This window comes from Malaclemys terrapin, chromosome 5 (assembly GCF_027887155.1).
Source record: "Malaclemys terrapin pileata isolate rMalTer1 chromosome 5, rMalTer1.hap1, whole genome shotgun sequence".
Lineage (NCBI taxonomy): Eukaryota > Metazoa > Chordata > Testudines > Emydidae > Malaclemys > Malaclemys terrapin.
In genome coordinates, this window is record NC_071509.1 from 20,040,364 (window position 1) to 20,065,441 (window position 25,078).

The 25,078-nt window shown below is 41.9% G+C and overlaps 1 protein-coding gene across 1 annotated transcript in view; it reads left to right on the forward strand.

The window, feature by feature from the left end:
- The window catches only part of CFAP99 (cilia and flagella associated protein 99), a gene marked incomplete at its 5' end in the record, with an annotated part of 88,213 nt that overhangs the window by 39,433 nt on the left and 23,702 nt on the right, over positions 1-25,078 (forward strand). Inside the window, 8 exons of the mRNA XM_054029683.1 lie at positions 1,051-1,131; positions 5,581-5,655; positions 6,731-6,790; positions 10,776-10,864; positions 13,139-13,343; positions 15,554-15,695; positions 17,942-18,093; positions 22,016-22,221. Coding sequence (XP_053885658.1) covers positions 1,051-1,131; positions 5,581-5,655; positions 6,731-6,790; positions 10,776-10,864; positions 13,139-13,343; positions 15,554-15,695; positions 17,942-18,093; positions 22,016-22,221 — 1,010 coding nt within the window. The remainder of the gene's footprint in view (positions 1-1,050; positions 1,132-5,580; positions 5,656-6,730; positions 6,791-10,775; positions 10,865-13,138; positions 13,344-15,553; positions 15,696-17,941; positions 18,094-22,015; positions 22,222-25,078) is intronic.

The window sequence follows — 25,078 nt, forward strand, 5'->3', positions numbered from 1 at the left end:
CAAATTTATTAGAGCATAAGCTTTCGTGGACTACAACCCACTGTAGTCCACGAAAGCTTATGCTCTAATAAATTTGTTAGTCTCTAAGGTGCCACAAGTACTCCTGTTCTTCTTTTTGCGAATACAGACTAACACGGCTGTTACTCTGAAACTGTGCCTTTAAGGCACTGGTCTGTGTTGCAGGTAGTACAGAGTTACACAACCACTAGGGGAGCTTTAGGAGAGATTGTGCCTCCAGGAGCACACCTATTGCATAACCCATTAGAAGGCTACATCATGCTGCTCCTCTCTGCCTTCATGCATTTCGTCAGCAATTCTGGCCAGAGCAGAGAGGGGGCATGGCCCAGTCTCTTCCACTTCTCCCACAGATGTCCTCAGAGGCCAACCCCTACCAGACATGCCCTTTCCTTATATTCTTTGCTGGGTTATGTGTCAGACTGGTAGACCTTAACCCTTCCCTGGATGTTTTACTGTCCCACATTCCAAGACCTGAGTGCCTCTCTAAACCTGTGAATGCTGCTGTGAGGACCCTCTCAATCCTCCACCCCCAAGCAATTTGATACCCACAACTGGCAAACCCTATCTAGAAGTATAGTGGAGCAAGACGAATGTAGGAGAGGACAGCTGGCCTGATTCTCCCTCAGGCAACTTCAGGTTGATCTTCCCCTTCCCCTTTGTAAGCATAGAATTTCTTTCTCCTTTGGCTTTCGCCTGGCAAAAATGGGCTTTCTTTAAAAAACAGAATTAACAGCTCCTTTGGCTGACAGCACCTGGGACAGGGTTGACAAGGCCTGGACAGCCCCAGCCAAATAGCGATGCTTGGTGGATATTTATCCCTTTTATGCATTCAACCCCTAAAACTTTACCATTCATTTTATGGCACTAATAGAAAAGAAATCACTACTTTTTAAATAACTGCTGTAGTTTTTCATTAGGGATAAATACCCGTCCCCCCCCCCCCCCACACACACACACACACACTAAGATTATTGTTTGAAACATTCGGTCTTTCATACCCTGTATTACAGAAATTTCTGCCTTTTAATATAGGTTCCTCAGAGCACCTACAAACCTCCAAAGGAAAAACAGCACCTGCAGGAAATCAAGTATAGAAATCGCCGAAGAGCAGAGGTAAGTGTAGCATGATTTTATTTTTAATCCTCCCTCTCCTGCATCTGTTTGTTCTTTGAGGTAAGTTACAGTTTTCACAGCTTTAGGGCTCTATCCAATGCAAAAATGCTTCTGCAGCTGCAGGCCCACAGATCCTATCTTTGAGCAATGAAGGCTGCTTCCTCTATCCCTTTCTCACACCCTTTGTCTGTCTTGTGTGTTTTATTGTAAGGTCTTCAGGGCAGAGACCATCTTCTACTCACTGTTTGTTGCAACACAAATAATAGCAGTACAGTTACAAGGGGTAGTGCTTGTGGAAGCAGCCATGTGATGTTGTCCTAATGTAGCCAGTCAGGATTGCTCCATTTACATTCTCATTCTTACGTAAGTGCCCAGTGCCATGCTGTTTCCCCCTCCATCTGCACTGACGCTGTGAAGGAGTCTATGGACTGGAGATAGCCCAGGGAAGGCTCTGGCCTCCCCCATGCCTGGCTCCTGCTCCACAGAGGGACTGAGGGGACAGTTTCTCTCCTACTGTGTTGAGTAGTTTGAGGGACATTCCCCACTGCTTCTCCACTTCTCCCCAAGGAGAGGACACGAAGGAACTTGCACCCCACTGCTTCCGTTCTGCCCTACTATAATGAGGTATTAGTGGCCTTTCCTACACCCCATTGCATCTACTGCTTCACCTGACTCCAGGGATAAGAGGTCAGGGTGCATGGCTGGGGTATTCCTCCAAGTCCTGCTTGTTCTCTCTGGCCATGTGGAGGGGAGCACTGGGGAACTTCCCCAGCATTGTGGAACCCTACAGAGATCCAGGAGAGGCTGCTCCTTTGCTCACATAGGACACACAGATAGTCAGTGTGTGCTATTAACCATTAAGGGCTTTAAAAATTTAACATAATTTCTGTTTCCTAACTGAGAAATAATTTCATAGCATCATCCAGTTACAGAGAAATCTCAGTAGCTCCTGACTCATCTATAGTATTTGGTGCTGCGCATACCTGAGAGCTCCTCCCCAGAGCAGGCTCTGAAAGTGGGAGATCATCATGACTAGGAAAGCAGCAGAATTCAAGGTGCTGTGTGTTAAGAGGGGAGTGGGAGGGAAGGCCTGGAAAGGGCCCTAACACTTGATCTGCTGTGGTTATTTGAACTGATCCTGATTTTGAAATGAATCCTATTAAATAAGTCAGCTCCTATTAGGTTTAGGGCAGATTTCTGTCTTCTTCTCCTTGGAAGGAAATAATTACATGGCAGCTCCCTCTCCCATCATACCTCCCACAATGCAATCCCCATATAGAGGTGCTTTAGAAGCTTGATAAAAGGTCTGTTTTTTTACATCTTTTTATCTGTTCTCTCCCACCTGCATTCCACCAATGCCTTGTTCTAGTTTTCACTGACTGTACTGGCCTCTCTTCATGTCGGTGTGCATGCTGCATTTGGTTCAGTTCCTGTATGTAGTATATGCTGAACTGCCTACATATTTTGTTAGGGTCAAGCTTTCCTTTTGCCCTTTTGTTGCCCCATATCGTTATAGGCATCTGATGTTTTTTTAAGTTCTTCACTTTCCAGCAGTATTACTTTATTTTGTATCCTTTCATTATGTCTGCGTTGTGCAGAATGTACATGCTTAGCACACATTATATGGAAAGAGTGAAAGGGGAAAGAAACAAAGCACATTCTCTGGATTGTCAAGAGTCTGCGATAACTGTAGAATCACTTAACTAGCAGCCACAGTCTCCAGTGGAGCAGATGCATGAATGCAAGCAACACAAAGGAAAGCCACAGCAGAAAGTGAAGCTGCTGTAGCAGCAATTTTTGTCACTCTGAAATGGCATAAAAGGCATCCAAAGCATTCACAAAGGTCAGTTCCTTAGACTGTTCACTAAATGAAGCTGAAATTGTGGCTCCTGAAAAGAAAGATGCATATGGAAATGTCACTTATTCCGTCATAGAATTGCACACGTGACCGATGTATCAGAGCAATTCTAGAAAAGAATGAAAACACCAGGAGCCTATCGCTGTGCATTTTATGCCAGGGCTAATGCTACATGTACAACTACTGTCCAGCTTAGCATCAGCACTCGGAGAGCCAGCGGAAAAGCCAGCATGCACCTCTCGCTTCTGGGGCTGCAGTTTACAATCGAAGGAAGTGTTATTGCTCAAGGACTAGCAAACTGAAAAATCAAGCACTGGCTGGATCATTATACATGCTGTCCCCTTTAAATGGATTCAGCTGGAGCTACTCATACCCTTGTGCCTCTTGGAGCAGCCCCTGGTGCCCAGGCTTCTCTTCAATTACCCCACTCCACCAATGCAGGAAAAGGAATAAGTTATCTTGCTTACTATGTGGAAACAAACACTGGTAAATGTGTTTCAGAGTAGCAGCCGTGTTAGTCTGTATCCGCAAAAAGAACAGGAGTACTTGTGGCACCTTAGAGACTAACAAATTTATTGGAGCATAAGCTTTCGTGGACCAAAGCCCACTTCTTCGGATGCAACCTGTTCTTTTTGGTAAATGTGTGTTATATGCAGTGATGGGGCTTTCAACTAAGGTTCCAATCCTTCAATGAGCTTCGAAGTCTTTGGGGCTCCATGCAGGGGTCCACCCAGGAGAGATTATTGCAGAATCAGGGCCCTAACACAAATCTTTCCTCAAGGATGAAAATTCATGTTGGCTTCATTCATTGAAAGCCGATTAATGCACTTGCCCATGCACACAGAAATGGAGCTAAATTTTTTAATGTTTGGCTACATCTCCTTAGGGATTGTGAGGGAAACATATCCAGGGCTAGGTCATAGTGCAGTAAAGTAGGTGTTTTTTGTTTTTTTTTTACAGCCTTGACTGGACCAGAGTCAGGGGCGTGCACAGGGATTTAAATGTGACTACTTTTGGAGGGGCACTTTAAACATTGCCCCCACCCCCACACATCCAGTGCCCCTGGGCCCTGTTGCCTCCCCAACCTGCCAGGCCCTCGTTGCATCCCTGGGCTCCCCACCCACCCCCCCAGTGTTCCCAGCCCCACTCCCATTGTACTGATCTCCCTTCTATGCACCCCAGGCGGGCTCCAAACACTTACTGGATGCTGCAGCCAGGAAGGGACGGGGCTCAGCAGGAGTGCTAGCTGCAGCGCCTTTCCCAGGCACATCCCTTCAGCCGCGCTCAGCCCGACTCCCACCCTGGCAGAAAGGGGGAGGATGGGCTTGAGAGAGGGAATCCCAGGGTGGGGGGCCAGGGGACAGTGGTGGAGATGATTATTGGGCGGCCCGTGCCCCTGCTTGCCCCCCTTTGTGCACGCCCCTACAGTAAAGTAGACCGCCACAAACGGAGGGGGAGCACATGCCAGGAAATGCAGGAGTGGGGGGGTGCAAGGGTGGGCCCCCCTGGGCCGCCTCTCCTCCAGGAGCTCTCCATTTCCCATTGGCCAATCAAAGGGAGATGGGAGCTGATTGGAGCCTAACTCCTTCCACCCCACACATTTTTTTTAAACCTTGGCCTGAGTGTTTCGGAGCCCTTTCTCCCTTTGACTGCCCCACCCTCCCTCCGTGAAGTTGTAGTACAGGAACTGTGCTTTTAGGATGTGGTGGGTCTGACCAGTTCCCTGTTTTGGGGTCAAGAAGGAATTGTTCCCATTCAGCCAGATTAGCAGGGGTTTGGTGGGTTTTTGGGTTTTTTTTTTCCTTCCTAACAGCAGCATGGAGGCACAGATAAGCCAAATAGGAGTAGAGCATAGAAGTTCAGTAGGAATGTTTAGTTCTTTGCCACTTGCAGCTCAAAAGGGTTGGCTCCCAGAAGCAAAGGAGACCTGAGATTTTACTGTTGGGCCTTATTTCTATTGGAAATGAGGAGACCTGAAGTCTTCACAGACCAAGATCCCCCATTCTTGTACCCTCTGAGCCCCACATGGGTGGCATGTGTGTGAGAGGATTCAGAGGAGTGCGGTCACTGAATCCTACAGGTAAGCTAAAAGGAGTCTATCCCGAATTAGGGATTATATGGCTGGAGCTCTGTGGCCCCCACAGTAAACTCACTTAAATGCCTGGTATTGGAGTGACTGGGACAATGAGACAGACCGCTCCGCTCCCCCATGTTACATTTATAAAAGTTGCTGCTTAAATCCATCCTTGTGTCTGTCTTCACTCACCTGCATGTCCTGATTAAGCCTCTGCCTTCAGGGTTTTTTTCTTTTCTGTAGTCACTGTCTAACCCACAAAATTTATTGGTCTATGATCCCTTTTGAGAATTTGTTGTGGCTTGTTGCAAATTATGTTTGACCATATAAGAATAGTTCTTGTACACCATTAGCTTTGTACTCTAATCATTTGTATTTTCACTTGGTATTTAAATATTTAGAGTTCTGTGTTTTAATAGTTGCCTCAGGTTGCTACATCAAAAAAAGGTGTTTTTTTTTTTTTTTCCAATGGAGAATTTAAAATGTACCATATTTATAAAAATTGTTTTGATTTTAGGAACTGCTGCTGGAAGCAAATGTTAGCCAGTTCAGGTGTGCAACGATAAAGCCTGCGAACAAAGCCCCGAGAGGTGTAAGTTAAACAAAATTGGTAAATAAAAAAACTAGTATCATGTGTTTTTATACACATTAATCACTTTTTTTATGCAAGTACTCAAAGGATATCTCTGTATTTGGAGTTAGGAAGTATGATGCTATAAGTCCATCAAGGGGTTCTGGTGACATTCTAAACTACAAGAACCGAAGCCTGTCTATCTTGACACCAGATTCCCCAGGTAGAATTAAAGCCCTGCAATTTGATATGTGGATGTTTTTATTTTATATAATGCACAGATCCTGGTCTATGCTTCATTCACTGTACAGGTTCTCCACTGGCTCCCTTTTCCTCACCCCAATACTCCTGCTGCTGCTGACCCTCCCCTCTTACCTGCCTACTTTTAACACTGCTCCAGCAACTTCCCTTGCCACTCTAGCAGTTCTCCTCTCATCCAACAGAGCAGTTTTCCATTAAATTGAAAGGGTACACAGCAGTTGAGTGAAAGCAGCTCTCAGTTTGATTAGGTGACTCCTGATTCACAGCTGTAGGATCGTGCCCATTCACGTAATATGATCACTGCAGTATCATATCTGTGTGCCCATCACCATGTTATCCATGCACCTTCATTTGAGCATCTGTAGCTAGCAGCATAGAATGAAGTTCCCCGTCGTTGTCAGAATTCCACATACAGTTAATAATCTCATAAAGCAGGATATCAAAGGACATTTCATCTTCACAAAACTCACATCTTAAGAACTGACTATATTAGTGGCCTTTGGTAGTATTCTATATTCAATATTTCTGTAGCAAACATTAATGTTACTGTATTATTTTGGTATGTTAGCCATTTAAATACATTTCATAGTAAGCAACAATAATTTTTCTCGGGACCTGTTCTGCAATTATTTGTTATGCAGAAATCTCAATGAGTTTGGAGTACACAACAGGCTTTAAGGATGCTTTGATTGCAGTATCTAGTCCTCAGTGACATGTCTGCTCCTCCAAAGGGAATAATATTCAAGATACAATTTTGATATCTTTAATAAGATGATTTTTCCTGAGTATTTGAAAACTATTTCTGAAATGAAAATCTTTTTTGGATGACTTGCAGTATATATCAGGCATTATGAAGAATAAAACGAAGTTCCAGGCTCAAAAGATCCAGGGCAAGGTGAGTAACATTTAAATGTATAGATGTTACAAGGGTTTGAAAAGTGTAGACTGAAAGTCATGACCAGGTTTGGAACTGCTGCAAATTGATACAACTCCTCTGTAATCAAGGGTATTCCACCAAGGCCTATGGGCATGGGAATGGGATAGTTCAGGGGATTAGCAGAGGCCAGGAAATAGAGCCTCTCAACTCCAGGTCACTGGTTCAAATCCAGGACCTAAAGAATGAGCAACCACCATGGTAATGACTATTTGGTGTAAGATGTGAAAAGAGTTTGGTCTGTTATGTAGTTTCCATTAAACAGGTATCTGAATCATAAAACCCACAACACTGAATGCCTCTTTGCTGAGACTTCAGTAGTGCAAGTAGCAGGATTTGCTAGTTGCCTGGAGTATGTGTCTAGGGTCTCAGCTGAGCTCAGGCTTGGAGTGGCTAACCCCTTGTGCTGCTGTGGCTACGCTCTATTTTAGCTTGCTAGCTCAACGAGAATCACAACCCAAACTTGAAGTGTAGACACAACCAAGACAGCATTGGGCAGCCTGCATTGCCTCTGCCTGAGCTGTGATTGTACTGTGGATAACAAAAGACTTCAGTCCCCAGGACTTTCAATCTGGCATTTTCATAATCATCAAGATCATATCAAAACAGAGTCAAAATAACAGAGAATGTCTCAGGATCAGATTCACTGTTAGTGTAAATGGGAAATTTGTCCCATAGTCTAAAGAAATAGATGCTTGCTCACCTTTATTGAACAATTCTTGATACTGATGTTTTAGCAGTACATAGGGCCAAATTCTGATCCCAGTTGCACCAGTACAAATTTTAAATAACTCCACTGATTTCAGAAGCTGGCCAGTAGGGTGGTGTTACACATACAACATAGGTTCATGCACCTATGATTCCCTCAAACCACCTGCATGTGCAAATCTGCTAACTATTCACAAATGGATAGTCATTTTATTTGTGAGGTCATTTGGATTTCAATTTCCCCCTTTGAAAATCTGGCCTCTGGAAAATATTTGTAAACCAGATCAGACACTGATGACTTACAGTGTTCAGCAATAACAGTAATACCACCACTATACTTACTGGCATTACATTAATAAGTCTATTTAAAAGTGCTGTCCCATATGATATGTCCAATTTGTTTTTAAAGTACTGCATAGCATTAAGACCCCTACTCCTTCCTCTCTTTGAAGAGCAAAGATACTTAAGAAAACCTTTACAAGATTAACACACTCACAGGACCAACAGTAATTTGGACTCTGTTAAAGTCTGTGTCTTTTACACTTCCCTCTCAGACAATCTAAAATATTGAAACTTATCAGCTAGAGTGTTGGCCAGTGGGAATTAAACCCATTGGTTAAGCTGCATAAAAGAAAAATATGGATCCAGTGTCTTATTAAATTGATCAGGGACATTTTTAATAGTTGCTCATATCTTTTCCAGTGGCGTAGTCATATTTATCTCATCCAAACACATTTGCCTTGAAGGTTGGTTAGGTGGCTTTCAGGGAGCTGCTATAAAACTTTCATAGCTGAGATAAGCATATTGTTTGAGTCTTAAAATAAATTCTACTTCCCACACCCACTCCCATTCATCCTTCATCTCCCAATAGACAATTGAGAAGATTTAGGAGGAACGGGTGTACAATATGTTAGAAATCAGGTCACAAACTCCATCTCAAAATAATCAAATTGTATAATATTTAAATAGATTAGGGTCAGTATGCAATTTACCATAGTTCATTTACCTTTTTGTGAGAACATCCATTGTACAATAAACACATTTTCTAGTCTCAGTCAGGCACATTGAAACTCCTGTGCAGACAAAAATGATTAACCACTGCTGTTACAAAATCTTTATTCTTTCTTTCCACTGCAAGCAGTGAGACAGTACAAATGGCTCATTACTCAGGCTCAGTCTGTCTAGTGCTCATAGGAGGTCCAGTTCTCTACATATTTATTGGTTTGGGGTGGAAAATAGTGTGTTCATTAGGTGGAAATATTGAATATGATTTTTTCCACAAGAATTATGCAAGTTTGCAGCCCCTTCTTCCTACTTGATAAGGGGGAAGGGATGACATGACGGAAAAGGGGTAATGTGAAATTCAGGTATTCACTGGTAATATATGCAATAGAAAAATCTATTTGGATACTTTTTTTGTACTTACCTGCACAAATCTTGGAATCTTTGTGTATCCTGGCTGTTTAGAGCGTATTTTATTCAATCATAATTTTATTTATTAAACTGGAGATGGAATATTTCTAGGGAAAATATTGTCCCCATACTCAGTTTCAGTCCAGGATATTGGCCACTTTTCAATCTAATCTACAGGAACTGAATATACTACATAAAGGGGGAATAAACAAGCAGTCTCCAAAAGCATAATAACTTCCACATATTTTAGTGAATGTTTCCAATTTAAAACCAATACAATATAAAAAATATAGGCTGGGGGGAGGTCTCTGAATTCTGCACTCTTGAGTACATTTCCCAGCCCTGAAGAAGAGCTCTGTGTAAGCTCGAAAGCTTGTCTCTCTCACCAACCGAAGTTGGCCCAATAAAAGGTTTTATCTTTTATTGTAGAGATGGCAAGAGCAGTATAAGGAAAGGAAGGACTCTCATTGCTGTCTCCTCCCCCAAACTTTGGCACCCACCTTTTTTGTACTGAGAAATAGATGGGTAACTACATTTCACAGCTGGGCTTTTAAAATGTGTCCCATGCTGTAGAAAAACCACACTGTTCACCTCCATTTATTGAATTTCCTGATTACAACATTTGACTGTTGTGCTCAACCTACATAATCAACCTCAAATATGAAACAACCATGTACTTCAGTTTTGCTTATGTATTTCAATTGATTGTGCAGAAGGTTAGTATAGGACGTCTTGAGTGATTCTGCACATGTATTGCTCTGCCAGTCCCTAAACAGTTAGCTTGTAGTTAAAGTACATTTTAATATGATTTGCTTCCATATCCACATAGTGAATTGACTTAATTTAACTGGTTGGTGTCATCACTGATTTTTGTTTTCTGTATGGGGTGGGCTCAATTCTGATCTCACACCAGTTTTACACTGACACTATTGCATTGACTTCAAAGGCGCTGCCCCTCTCGTATGCTGGTCAGATCAGAATTGGACCCATTGTGTGCCTCTGTAAAGCTGGATCTGGCCCTCTAAGGATTCCCCTTGTGTAAGGGGAAACCTTGGCTGGCAAAGAAGCTGCATAGTGGCTCTACTCCACTGCCTCTCTCAGACCTTACAGATTATCTGTCAGTTGCTCCTAAGGCAATACTCACTCTGAAGAGAGATGCTGAAGCAGCCCTGGATCTAGTAGTCCCAGTTATACTGGTAACTCTCTCTGTGACTTTGAAGGTCAATGAAGTTTGTATTTCAGTTTCTCCATCTATAAAATGGATATAGTGATATTGCCTCCTAGAAATATGTTACGGTTAATAAATTAATGTTTAAAAAACACTTGAGATCCTCAGATGAAAAATACTACACGTTATTGGAATATGTGTGTGATCTTCCTTCCTTTCAACTCTCCCAGAGGTGGACACACAAGATGTTTTCTGTTGGAAGCAGTTGGCAATCGTATCTTTGTCCAAATCAACTGGAATCTTTTTTTTTTTTCTATTGGAATGTTTCCATGTACAGGAGTATATAAGAGTTAAAAAAATTAAAGGAAGTGAATACATTACATATGATTTGACATGGCCCAAGAGTGATTACAAATTTATAATCCACTTCAGGGACCTGGCTGATTGCTTAAACAGCTTGAGTGGTTTATGAAGAGCATGCAAATCCATTGTGAATGTCAGATTAATACTTTGAGCAAAATTTATACTTCATCTTGAAGGTGATCTAAAGTGATTGAATTGCCGTGGATTGATTTATTTAACCCTTTGAATTATTTCTGTAGTCCATTTTATGATTCACATTGCTAAATATAGTATATGCATTCCTTTTCCTGATAGATTGACAATGTACCTATTAAATTAAATGCAGCAGCGATCTTAAGAGAAGGTGCCCTCTACCAGCGAAAAATGGAACAAGAACTCAACAGGTACTTTCTGCACATAATATTTCCCAGCTCCTTTTTATACATCCTTTGATATAGAGAACACATTAAGGGAGACTAAGTAACCTGCAGTTAAACTAATATAATGAATCTGTTAAAGGCATATTAAAATTTGCGTGATTAATAATGAGCAGATTGGACTGAAATTAAAGACTACATTAGAATGACAATGAAGACTTTTGTTTTATTGTAGGTAGAGTACAATGTTACTTCTAATTGAGCATTCTAGCTAATACCCACTTGTAAAGTGCCATGAATAATCATGTTTTATATACAAATAAGTACATCACACTGGATAAGTAATTACACACATGCACATCTATGCATGTACATAGTTCTACATACAAACAGATATGTTCATACCCATTCAAGTACTTTCAGTGTATTTGTTAAGGAAAACAAATAAGTCAAATAATTCTTGGTGTAACTCTGTTACCTTCAGTGGAGTTACATCAGAGCTGAATGTGGGCTATTGTACTCAGAGTTTTATACTCAAACTTGTTACTATTTATATAATAATACTCACCTGCTTCCATGACAATACAGGACACAGTAGTCATTAGTCTGGGTTTTTAGTTCGCCTGTTAATCACTGGGGGTGAGGGAGGAGAAAGTGAATGGACAGTGCAGGTTGTGTTCTTTCACTAGAAATAAATAACATTATAACTAGTAATTTCAACAGAGACAAAATCTAGAATATTGTCAGCTTGGGTTAATATTATAAATGATCCACCTGAGTTAGCAGGCTTAGTGCAAAACATTATTAACCTCTTTAGAAGAATCCAGCCTTCCACAAAAGCTTTGAGAAGTGAACATAATGAAGCTAAGGATTAAATTCAGACCTGTCAAATGTGACTAAAATGAGTGACCCCTTCAAAATCAGGGATGTCACTCATTTGAGTTGCAAGAGCCCACATCCTCAAAGGTATTTAGGTATCTAATTCCCATCATTTCAGTTGGAAGTAGGCAACTAAATACCTTTAAGAATCTTGGCTAAGGTTACCTATGTTCCACATAAATTTGGCATTCCATCACTATTATTGTTGAGAACAATTTACATCAAAATAGAGAATTAAACTAAATTATACTCTATGGTTCCGAAAGGTGACAGAGTTGTAGTAATCTGTCAGTACCGTATGTCTTTTAGAGCTAACCCAGGTTGACCCTGAGGATCTCTGCTTCTGTTTCAGAGCTCCAGCCCTGTGAGAGTCCAAACAGCAAAAAGAAAAATATTCATGTCAGCTATCTTTATTTCCTTCTTCCAGAATTCAAGCTGATGGGACAAGCTTATTTGCATGTAGCACCTTCCTGGGTGTGAGAGGGACATTAACCAAGTGTTTGTATCATGAGGTTCCCCAATGGCCCATTTAGTTTTGATAGTCCTTCTTGATGGGTGGGAGACCATTTCTTCTGACTCGGTTCACAGGTTCAGAGCAAGCATGTTTACAGTTATAAAGCAAAAGTTACATATCATCTTATAGCATGGAATACGGACATTACAAGTGAAATTAATTCATGCAGCAACGTACAAATATTCCATAGAAATTAAACACATTCTTGTAAGTCTAATTCCTATCTTGAAAAATACTAACACACATGTGAGCTGGTCTAGTTTCCAGCTATGAATTTGTCAGTGATCAGCTGACGCCTAGAGCCTTGGCAAGAGCTGGCAGCCTGGAGTGAGCACAGGAGACACTGGGCAGAAGCAGCTCTCCCCTTGGTGCTGTCCTTGCCCCCAGCCCAGTGCCAACCGGTGCATGGCACAGCCCCAGGGGCAAGCCCAGCCTGCCCTGCAGGGCACTTCCCCGGGCCTGCCAGGGCTCCCACAGCTCACCCCCAGGGCAGACCCTCCCCAGCCACAAGTTGCAACAACACCCCCCGCAACTTCCATCCCTCCCCGGGCTAGGAGCTGGCCCAACCTGCCCTGCCTCCTCTGCCAAGCCAGGATACCACACAGGCCAACGAAGCCACCCACAGGTGGGGAGTGGATCCCGGCTGGTGGGTACTTGCCTTTTACCGGGCCCGGATGCTGGCACCATCTTAACCGTGCCTATTCCCCCTCCCAACCACGACACCCTGGGTGGTCACCCATGTTGTTCACCCGTAAGGTCGGCCCTGTCAACCATGTTTGAAGGGTAACTCAAACAGGTAAATGGGTTGGTTTTTTTAAGAAATGTTTCAGCTGAAAAGCAGAATTTGCTCATAGCCAAAATGTTCAAATACAGGAACCTAGAGTTAAGGGTTTTCTTCTCCTTCCCAGACTTGAAAGTTTGCTACGAGGTGCTCATGACCCATCTGAATTCCTGGAATGGCAAAAACAGATGCGTGAAAAAGATTTGGAACAACAACTGGCTGAGATAGAGTGTCGGAGGCTACAAGGGAAACTGAGTCACGAGGAGGCAGTTCTAGCACGTCACAATGTAATTCAGGAAAACAAGAAGAAAGCTGAACTAAAGAGAGAAGAGGTAAAGCATTACAGAATTGCTCAGACTTGATTTGAGCTTTATATCAATAAACAGCTTATTATAACAATGTACAGAAGTTCACTCAAAGTAGGTCTCTGTATTTAACTGGAGTCTGCAACTAGTACAAAAATCTCGTGCTTTAGTTTACATCCACAGAAGTTCTAGTATGTTGTGAAAGAAAAAGTTTACTAGTATTGGATTTGATAGTGAATATGTGTTTATTAAAGTGAGTAAAAACAGAAAGAAGAAATATTTACCTCTGAATCCCTTGTCGTTGTGGATTTCCCATTCTTTGTAACTAAGAAGTGCAGACATCAAGAGATTAAAGGCAGTTGTTTTCAGTGGACTCATTAGTAGAAGAATAACTATGTTACGGTGTTTGAATGGGATCAAGGCAACAAAAAGTCTGTCAGATGTCTGAGCTCACCTGACATGCTCTATGCCAGCGGTTCTAACTTTAGCAACCCGAGACCCCATTTTGATTTAAATTTTTTCGCGGACCCACTAGCCAGCTTCTAATTTTCCCCGGAGGTACTCAACCCCCATTAAGCCTCAGGACTCACCCCCACTCCACCCCTTCCCCCAAGGCCCCACCCTGCCTCACCTCTTCCTGCCTCCGCTCCACGCCTGCCCCTCCTCTCGCCTGCCTCTTTCCGTCCCCTCTGCCAAGCGTGCCCCATCCCCGCTTCTCCCCCTCCCTCCCAGCACCTCCTGCATGCCGCTGAACAGCTGTTCTGTGGTGTGCAGGAGACCCTGGGAAGGAGGGGGAGGAGTTGATCAGCGAGGCCAGTGGTCCCGGAGATGACTCACGGACCTCCTGGAGCCGGACATGACTCGCAGACCCCCTGGAGTACCCTCGCAGACCCCCAGTTTGAGAACCGCTGCTCTATGCTATTTGGGATATACAGAACCTCAATGGTGGGGAAGCCCAGAGAGAATACTTTATAGATGTGCATGCATATTTTATGCTGAACAATTGTTTCATGAAATACACTTCCAAGTGCACAATCTTTGGGCTAATTCATCTCCTCTCACAAGCCAATACAGATGATAGCTGTCAACATGCTTTCTATGTATTATAGAAAGGTAATGCAGGCTCATTACGGGACCATAGTTCAAGGTAGCCTTATATCAGGGTTGCCTGAGAATAAAACATGTCTACATGGGACACTCAAGAAAGTTAAGGAGAATCAACTAATGGTGTGAAGTCAATGTGTATAAGTTAAAGCAGGTATGCATGCTTTCATTCAGGAGTAAATTGGCCTCCTCTTTGGAAGAGGATTAAATTACAGCAAATTCAGGCCAGTTTATTTCTGAATGAGAGCATCCATACACGTTTTAACAAATGTGCATTGACTCCACATCTTTAGTTGAGTCACCTTAACTTTCCTGAGTGTCCCTGTGTAGACAAGCCCTCAGTAAGTCATGACCAGTGCAGAAGGTAACTCCTTATGTCAGGAGTGGCCAACCTGAGCCTGAGAAGGAGCCAGAATTTACCAATGTACATTGCCGAAGAGCCAGAGTAATACGTCAGCAGCCCCCCATCAGCTCCCCACCCACTCCCCCCGCTCCCGATCAGCTGTTTCATGGGGTGCAGGAGGCTCTGAGGGGAAGGGGGAGGAGCGAGGGCATGGCAGGCTCTGGGGAGGGGACGGGAAGGGGTGGAGTGGAGGCAGGGCCTGTGGCAGAGCCAGGGGTTGAGCAGTGAGCACCCCCCGGCACACTGGAAAGTTGGCGCCTGTAACTCCAGCCCCGGAGTCGGTGCCTATACGAGGAGCTGCATATTAACTTCTGAAGAGCCGCATGTGGCTCTGGAGCCACAGGTTGTCCACCCCTGCCTTATGTGCTCCAAAAAACAGTTGGGAATAAAGTCTATGGAGATGGTGCAAATGAACTTCCCCTCCCCATAGCTATCTGTGTGGCCTTCTGAACATCCTGTCATGTTTCTTTTCCTGTAAAGGGGGCATAGAGGTTACTGCAGCTATAGAGTTACAACAAACCCTGCAGAACTGCTATCGGAGAATGAGGCAGAATCAGAATCCTTGAACTGGGGTTTCCCTCCTGTCTCCCTCCTTACACACTTGTTACTTTTGTAGAGGCTGCAGTCCTGCTAATCCAGTTGTCCTTACCCTTTTTTAAGGCTTGCAGCAAAGAGAGCAGAGTTGTTTTTATCAGTTTCTTTACTGGCCTGTTATTTCTTTGGGGTTTAGACAGCAGAATTGATGCGCCAGTATGCAGAGAAACGTCTTGAGGAAGAGAAGGAAATGAGAGAGTTGGTGGAGCAGGTAGTGGAAGGACATAAAAATGTGAAGCAAGCACGAATGAAGCTCCAGAAGTACAAACGGCAAATAGGTATTTGTGTTGCCAAACCCCTAGAGATGATGGCAAATTTCCAAGAGTCATTTTATCTTAATTTTAGTGGGCAACTCATCTAAATTTTTGTTGAACAAAAAGAGGGGGGAAATCCAGAATATATGTTCCCATAAACAAGTAGACCCAATGTAATAAGTGAATCTTTGGCCCACTCTAGCTGAAAAAAGCATCTAAGATACTCGCCCAGAGAAATTATTCCCTGTGCTAAAGGGGAAGATGCAGAATCAGGCATTCTGCAGCTACCAGTCTGCACTCCTGCCAGAAGTGGTACATGTGACTGCCTGTTCTGATTGCCATACCCGGTATATGGTGATCAGATTCATGTGACTCATACTGAATCTCCAGTGTCCTAAAGAGAAGACTTATTGGGCCAACTGAAAATTTTAAAGGAGACATAATTCATTATTGGACTCTTCCAAGCTGAGGAGAGGAAGAAAGCAGCCACTGAGATAAGAGAGAGTTCCTTCTCTACACCAAAATAAATCATTGGGGGTGAAAAAGCAGAGCAGTGATTGGAGTGGAGAGAGCGGATGTTGCTGGCTCTCCACAATTCTCCAAGGGGATGTTCTAGTTTATATTTTAGCCCAGATGACTTAATGCTGGTCATGAAGCTGGTCTCTTCCTCCATCCAAAGATATGCATGGTACTTACTCCATTATAGGACTGCACTAACACCTAGTGGAGGAATAGGCAGTCTCTAGCCTTGAGAGGTATAGAGTGCAGAAGATTCTTGTTTTTAGCTTTTGAATGTGATGCTTCCCGAGGGTCCCCAGGGCTGTGAGGTACCTCGCTACCACCTGCCATTCATGTGAGGAAGCCTTGTCTCGCCTGCCGTGAGTCAGCTCCTCAACTCCACTGGCCAAGGGCAACGCAAGCATTCCCCTCTCAGCCTCCACAGGCCCTGCTGTCCTTCTGCAGGTTAGCAATAGGCACACTCCAACTGTAAGCCCTCTGAGAGTCCCCCTGGAGTGTCCAGCCTCTGTTCCATTGGACACTCACAGTATTCACAGATTCACTGCTCCCAAAGGAACACCATGCCCCAGCTTACCACACACACCTCACATTACTGCTCTGCTTAACACTCAGCACTAAGGGAAGTTTATAGTTAAAGTTTGTTTAACCAAGTATAAAGATTCAAGTGATAGCAAGTATAAATATTGGAAACAAATGGTTGCATATAAAATAAAAACACATTTTAGAACCTACATTTACTTAACTAGTTACTGTCATGTCTTATAGATCAAAGCTCACCCAAAATCCTTCCAGCGTATTACAACCAGACTTGGCTGCGGTCTTCCCTTCATGAGACAATCATGCTGTCAGCTTGCCTCCTCGGTGGAAAGATCCAAGGGTGTCCCCCTGTACCCCCAGTTATCTTTGTCTTTACTTATAAACAGGACACTCTCCTGTGTGCCTCTTTCTTGTCACTTTCACAATCTATTCATTAGCATTGGGCTCAGACTGTAGATAGGCCTCCATTATGAAAGTGACAATACACACATGACCAGCCAGAGAGAGAGAGCAGCATCTCTTCCCTCCTACCTGACAGCAGCATATTTATCACCTTCTGGTGACCTGCCTTAACTCACATACCTTAAGTACATAATTTCTTAAACATTCTCTGTACATACATTTTGCAATAATTATTTGGCTCTTGGTAGAGACTTCACATATCACCCTTTGGTAAACTTAATGTGCATACATCTGACCCAGGGGATCCCCGTAAAACTCTATGCGCCCTCTGCCAGTTGGCACCAAGAGGTTCCTGGATTAGACTGAGTAAGCCAGTCTTTATCCTAGATAGGTGAGCCTGGCAGTGAGCCAGAATCCATAGCTCTCCAGAGTACATACAGCTTGGAAATCTATGAATATCTGATGCTATACAGAGTCTGTAGTTTAAGTAAATGAAACTACGCATTTTCCTATTTTTTGGTCTCTTGAGTCTAAACTAGAAAATAAATTACTACATACTTATTGTGTCAACTGTAAGTATAAACTGCTTTTTATTTCAGTTCTATGTCTGTAAGACTCATAGAATCACAGATATTAGAGATGGAAAGTAATTATTAGTCTCTCTAATCATCCTTCCTACTGGGGAAGGGTAACAACCTGAAGTATATTCAGGTCAGTATTAGCGTCATTATTCACACATGTACAAGAATTCATCTCCAGATGTATTGCAGCATCAGACGTGCAGCTAACATGGGCTATTTGTTTTCTCTCAGTTCAGGAAGTGTCTGAAGAGAGCCGAGAACTTCTTCGTCGAGCTCTGGAAGAAGAGGAGGAGAAGCTTAGGAAAAGATATGAATTGATTCAACAGATAAGAGCTATAGAATCTCTGCCATTCTTTAGGAACAAGTTTGTTGACTTAACCCAGGTAGGTTCATAAGGAAAAAATAACTGCTTTAGAAGCATGTTTACATTTCACACAGACATGAATTATACTGTATACAAAAATATTGCATGTTGGATACATGCAATTACAGATGAGCCCAAGACATTCAGCTTGGATTGAAAAATTAAATCTGAACCTGAATTTCCCCAAAGTTTATAAAATGAAAACTTTATAAGAGAAAACATCACGAGCACAGATGAAATTCTAACCCGATTGAAGTCAGTGGGAGTTTTGCCATTAAGTCCAGTGGGGCTAGGATTTCATCCTATAACGTGTCTCTTAAGACATTGCCAAGTAGAGCCCCTAGATTTTATCTACCTTCATGATAACAGTTTTGTCAATACTTGGGGCTCTCATGTCCACACATAGAGCTTGGAATGATGTAGAGGTGTTCATACTACTGCAGTGACTACACTGACTCTGAGTAAAGCTATGCCTCCTATACTGTGTCTCTGGACAGGAAATACAAGCATGGCTATTGCATTGATGTAATTAGTCCTCCCAGCACAATCCCACAATGCTCTCACCCACCCTTCAGTGACAACATTAGCAATTGGCTCTGCCACCTCTCAAGCCAGCCACCTACTGGCTGCATACAGGCCCAAAAGCACCTGATGCAAAACTTGACTGGTCTCAACTCTGCCCAGGACCTCATCTTCCTCCCTTGCCCCTTCCCCATATACCCAGAGCAGCATAACAAAACAAAAAGATAAAGCAAAATAAAAGTTGACTAGCACTTTTAAACAATCAGAACTGCTCTCTTTTAGTTGTTCCTTTCTTCCAAGGGAATTCAGCTGAAAAACAAAAAGAAAAAAATCTCTAATGGTTAGTTAGCAGAAACCAACAGAGAGATGCTATTCTTCTTTCCATGGAGAGGGTGTTCTTCTTTCCATGGAGGGGGCGTGGCTGGTGCAGCAGTCCATATGCTGCCTTAGCAGTATCTCCTAAATTCCTGAGATTTAAAAGGAGAAAACCGACCTGAGTTATTAGTAGCATGGCTACCCCTCACCGTCTCCTCAGATCCCCAAACAAATGCACCATCTTACCTCGCCATACTTCTCCAAAATCCACTTATGTCCCTTCTCCCCATTCCATTTCCCTACCTCCTGCTTCCCAAAGAAGCTATTAATTCCCTGTCGGGGACACTGCATTAGTAGTGGGGAGAAGAAGGGAGAACTGGGTGGGTAGTGTCTCTTGGGACCTTAAAGGGAAACACAAGAGAATGAAACTGGGATCAGCTACAAAGCAAGTATAAACCTAACAAAATAAGAACAGAAAAAACAATAGAGAAACCCAATTTATCTGAGAAAAAAATGAATAACCAAAGAAAAACAGAATAAAGTCAACTTCCTTCTCCCTTGGAACACTATCAGCCAAAGACGGTATCCACCTAGAGCATAGACCCTGCTCTTCACAATGCATATACAGACCTTCAGATGGGATGAAGCTATTTAAAGCAGACAATGGAGCAAACCAAAAATGTGAACAACTACAAATAGACATTATGTCTCAGAGATTATATACCTATGTCATGGGGATATGGGAAAGAGTCAACAATCCACAAGTTCGGCAGTACTCACAGGGAGTGCTGTGAATACACGCAGTGCACTTTGTGGACCCTGAACAGGCTCTCTTGTATGGTCACATTGCAGCTTGCACTTTTATGATTGAACTAGTCTGAGCAGTTCTGTAGTCAGGGCTTGGAATTACAGAGCTTTCTCAATCACACATTCTGCTGTGGAGCAGTGCTCATTGTCTGGTTCATTAAAATGAAAGGGATGGGAATTTCAGTACTTTCTCATTTATAGGCCCAGTTCATTTCATTGCCATTGACAGTGGGCAAAATTTTTCAGTCAGCTCCTCACATACAGCTCCCATTGATCCCATTTGTATCCAAGGGCAGTATTTAGTTTTAAATATGGTTTCCTATCTAACTCATTCCTGAGAGGAGATTCAAATAGCAGGTGAACACAACACATTTGAAGTCATACTTGAAATACTCATTCCAAATCAAGCCAAAGGGAAGCCCTTGCTAAGTGTAAGTTTGCTAAAAGTGAGCTGGCCATTCAAATTACAACCAGATAAAGGAATGAGAACTCTCAGGTTTACATTATAATTTCCTAGTAGTGCTTAAGATGTGACTCCGATTTGAGTTAGTACATTTTACTTGCTTGTCCTGCATTTCTCTTTTGTAAAAATACACTTTCAAACTAGATGAAATAGAATTTGAGTCGATGAAATTCTCACTTACTTTCAAGTATCAGCGGGGTAGCGTGTTAGTCTGGATCTGTAAAAAGCAACAGAGAGTCCTGTGGCACCTTTAAGACTAACAAATGTATTGGAGCATAAGCTTTCATGGGTGCGTCTGACGAAGTGGGTATTCACTCACGAAAGCTTATGCTCCAATACATCTGTTAGTCTTAAAGGTGCCACAGGACTCTCTGTTGCTTTTCACTTACTTTCATAATCTTTAATGTACTCAGCTATCCACTTGGTGGCACTCCAGTTACATGAACAGCAGTGTTATCTACTGTGCAGGAAAAGGCGTCCCTTCATGTATTTCCAGGACCACCCCTCAAAGGTTTCTAAAACTCAATCACCACATTAGGCTTCTAAGCAAATCCTCTTCCAAAAAAGGACATTGCTCAGTCTCCCTACTAAGTTCACACACCACCACCAGAATCTCCATCCTGTACTAAAGCATTTCCCTTTCACTTCATGTGTTATAGCTCTGCAACAATGTAGTGACTGGGTCAAACAGTAGATGAGGGTATAATTCAAGGATATGCATCTTGAAATGTGAAAATTAAAATGCATCAGGATAGACAAAAATAGTAGTTTTTTGGTGTGAAACTGGTGCAGTTTTGGAAAGGAAAGGACTCAGAAGCCCAGTGTTTGTGTCTATATACACACCCACCCACATGCATTGCATTGGTACAGGGTGGAGGTACTGGTGCACATGGTGTCGAGACCCAGCAATGTCCTTTTGGAAGAGAGATTGCTTAGAAGCTCAGTGTGATGATCACATAATTTTGATGTTTGTGTTTCAGAAGTCTTTGAGGTACAATAGCTGGGGTGATCCTGTAAATATGTGAAGGGTCCTATTCCTGCACAGCAGATAGTTTTACTGCTCATAGATGGCTTGGTAGTGGGCTAAAAACATCAAACCCCTAAACTTTTGTTTAGAAGTTTCTAAAGGTCCTGACCACCTGCAGCTCCCATTTACTTCAATTAGGGTTGTGGTTTCTCAGCACCCCTGAAACTCTGGCTGCTTCTCTTTAGGCTCCTAAATCCAGAATTCAGTGCCTAACTTTAGGCACTCAGATTTAAAAATGTTGGCCTTGGACATTAAGGGTCTGATCTTGCCAGGTGCAGAACAGTTAACTCCTAGTAACCTCAGCAGTTAAATGCGGGTGCTCAATATGTCACAGGATCTGGCCCATAATCTGCAGTTAGATTACTCTTCCACACAAGTGGAAAAACAGATACTAGCGTACAAATGCTCTCAGTATTTAAATTTGAATGTATATTCCCTTCTGGTTTTACAGACTTCACAGTTTTCCAAATTTAAAATGATGCTGTTAGCTTTTAAACTTCCTATTAAAACTGGATGTTGTGTTATCTAGAATCATTTCTGGCCAGATAAAACTGGCCTTTTATATTTGTGGTTAGTTCAGTTTGTTTCCTAGATGAGATTTCTTCTGTGAGAAGTTGTATTGCCACATCTTAGCCTCATGTACTATGATACATCTCTGAAAATGATTTCTATGCCATAGAAAGTAGCTTGTAAATAAGTTAAGGCCAAATCCTACTTAATTGAAATCAAAACTCCCAGCGATGTCAATCTGAGCTGAAACATGATCAAAATATTCTCTTTCCACTCACTGATTTTGAATTTCTGTAGACTGCTGGCTATGGCTTCAGTGGTGAAATGTCAATAATGGAACTGCGTGAACGCCTAGCTTTACTGAAAGAAGCGCAGAAGAAGGCAGAAGAAGAGAAGAGAGACCAGATAATACATGAAAAACAAGCCAAGGAACAACTTCTTCTAGACAAACTGGAGCAGATTTCCCTGTTCAGAGCAGCACTTGGAAGAGCAGCTGCATTAAAGTTAGTTTAAAATACCATAGAGATGTTTAGAATATTACATCATTGCTAATATCTTGTTATTTGCAGGAATGAAAGATTTGGGGTGAAATCCTGATTCCATTTAATAGGAGTTCTGCCATTGACTTCAATATGGGCAAGATTTCAATCTTGCTGTTCAAATTAGGGCTCTCGATTAATTGCAATTAAGTCATGAGATTAACTCAAAAAATTAACTGTGATTAAAAAAAGTAATTGCTATTAATCACACTTAAACAATATAAATTTATTGAATATTTTGGATGTTTTTCTACATTTTCAAATATATTGATTTCTATTATAACATAGAATACAAAGTGCAGAGTGCTCACTTTATATTATTATTTTTATTACAAATATTTGCACTGTAAAAATGATCAACAAAAGAAATAGTATTTTTCAATTCACCTCCTACAAGCACTGTAGTGCAATTTCTTTATTGTGAAAGTGTAACTTACAAATGTAATTTTTTGTTACATAACTGCACTCAAAAACAAAACAATGTAAAACTCCAGAACCCACTCAGTCCTACTTCTTGTTCAGCCAATCACTAAGACAAACAACTTTGTTTACATTTACGGGAGATACTGTTGCCTGCGTCTTATTTACAATGTCACCTGAAAGTGAGAACAGGCATACGCATGGCACTTTTGTAGCCGCCGTTGCAAGGTATTTACGTGCCAGATATGCTAACTATTCATATGCCCCTTCATGCTTTGGCCACCATTCCAGAGGACATGCTTCCATGCCGATGATGCTCATTAAAAAAATAATGTTAATTAAATTTGTGACTGAACTCCTTGAGGGAGAATTGTATGTCTCTGTTCTGTTTGACCTGCACTCTGCCATATATTTCATGTTATAGCAGTCTCAGATGATGACCCAGCACATGTTCATTTTAAGAACACTTTCACAGCAAATTTGACAAAGTGCAAAGAAGGTACCAATGTGAGATTTCTAAGCATAGATACAGCACTCTACACAAGATTTAAGAATCTGAAGTGCCTTCCAAAGTCTCAGAGGGACGAGGTGTGGAGAATGCTTTCAGATGTTTTAAGAGCAACACTCCGGTGCAGAAACTACAGAACACGAACCACCAAAAAAGAAAATCAACCTTCTGCTGGTGGCATCTGACTCAAATGATGAAAATGAACATGCGTCAGTCTGCTCTGCTTTAGATTGTTATCGAGCAGAACCCGTCATCAGGATGGACGCATGTCTTCTGGAATGGTGGTTGAAGCATGAAGGGACATATGAATCTTGAGCGCATCTGGCACATAAATATCTTGCAACGCTGGCTACAACATTGCTATGCGAACGCCTGTTCTCACTTTCAGGTGACGTAAACAAGAAACAGGGAGCATTATCTCCTGCAAATTCTAACCAAACTTGTTTGTCTGAGCGATTGGCTGAAGTAAGACCGAGTGGACTTACAGGTTCTAAAGTTTTACATTGTTTTATTTTTGAATGGTTATTTTTTGTACATAGTTGAACATGTGTAAGTTCAACTTTCATTATAAAGAGATTGCACTACAGTACTTATATTAGGTGAATTGAAATATATGATTTCTTTTGTTTTTTACCGTGCAAATATTTGTAATAAAAATATAAAGTGAGCTCTGTACACTTTGTATCCTGTGTTGTAATTGAAATCAATATATTTAAAAATGTAGAAAATATCCAAAAAAGTAAATAAATAGTATTCTATTATTATTTAACAGTGCAATTAATGACACAATTAATCGCAATTCATTTTATTTAATCACTTGACAGCCCTAATTAATATACATCATATAAATCTATTCAATTTGAATTTAAAGTTGTAAAGTATCCTTAGCATATTGGTACAGGCTCTTTGTTGTGAATAGAGTCTGAGCATCAAATATTCAGACCCAAAATCATGTATCTGGAACAGAAGCTTTACCTCCACAACACTCACTTTCTAGTTAATCAGAAACAATTCCATATCATTAGAATCATCCTAGATAGCCAACTACAGTGGTTTCTCATTTCCACCTAACCAATACACTAACCTCACAATATCCTTCCCTTAAATCTCATTCTCTATATGGAGAGGCAAGACTGTGTATCTTAGGGCTTGTATCTATACTTACCGGGGGATCGACGAGTGGCGATCGATGCATTGGCGGTCGATTTAGCAGGTCTAGTGAAGACTCGCTAAATTGACTGCAAATCGCTCTCCCGTCGACTCTTGTACTCCACCGGATCAAGAAGAGTAGGCGGAGTCGACAGGAGAGCATCTCCCGTCGATATTGTGTAGTGTAGACCCCATGGTAAGTAGAGCTAAGCTACATTGATTTGAGTTACGCTATTCATGTAAGTCAAATTGCATAGCTTAGATAGAATTTCCTCTGCAGTGTAGACAAGGCCTTAGTTAAAGACATGTTAGGGAACTATATCTTTTCATAATTCACCTCAGTCACTAATAGCATGGGGATAGATCAAGCAGAAATATCTTAAAGATTGTCTAAATTGTATTTATTTTTATTCACTATTGTATACTGCCCACTGCTCTGGTAGGTGCTTCATACATGCAGAAGGCAGGTCCCTGCCCCAGAGAGCTTAAAGTCTAAACTAAAAGAGTTTACAAATAAAGGAAAGCAATACAAGACATGACATGTGCATGTGTGCACCCACATATACACATGGGTGTCTTATTTCTTCTTTTTATTGTATCCTGACCTCCTGGCTAGTTGCTATTATTTTATTGCTGATTAACTTTAATCTTTTCCTTTTGGGTTTTGTTTGGTATGTTAGTTCTTCTTATATTTAATTTGTGTACCAGCTTGTCATGTGTCAGTGGCTCAGAGTCTTAAGATAT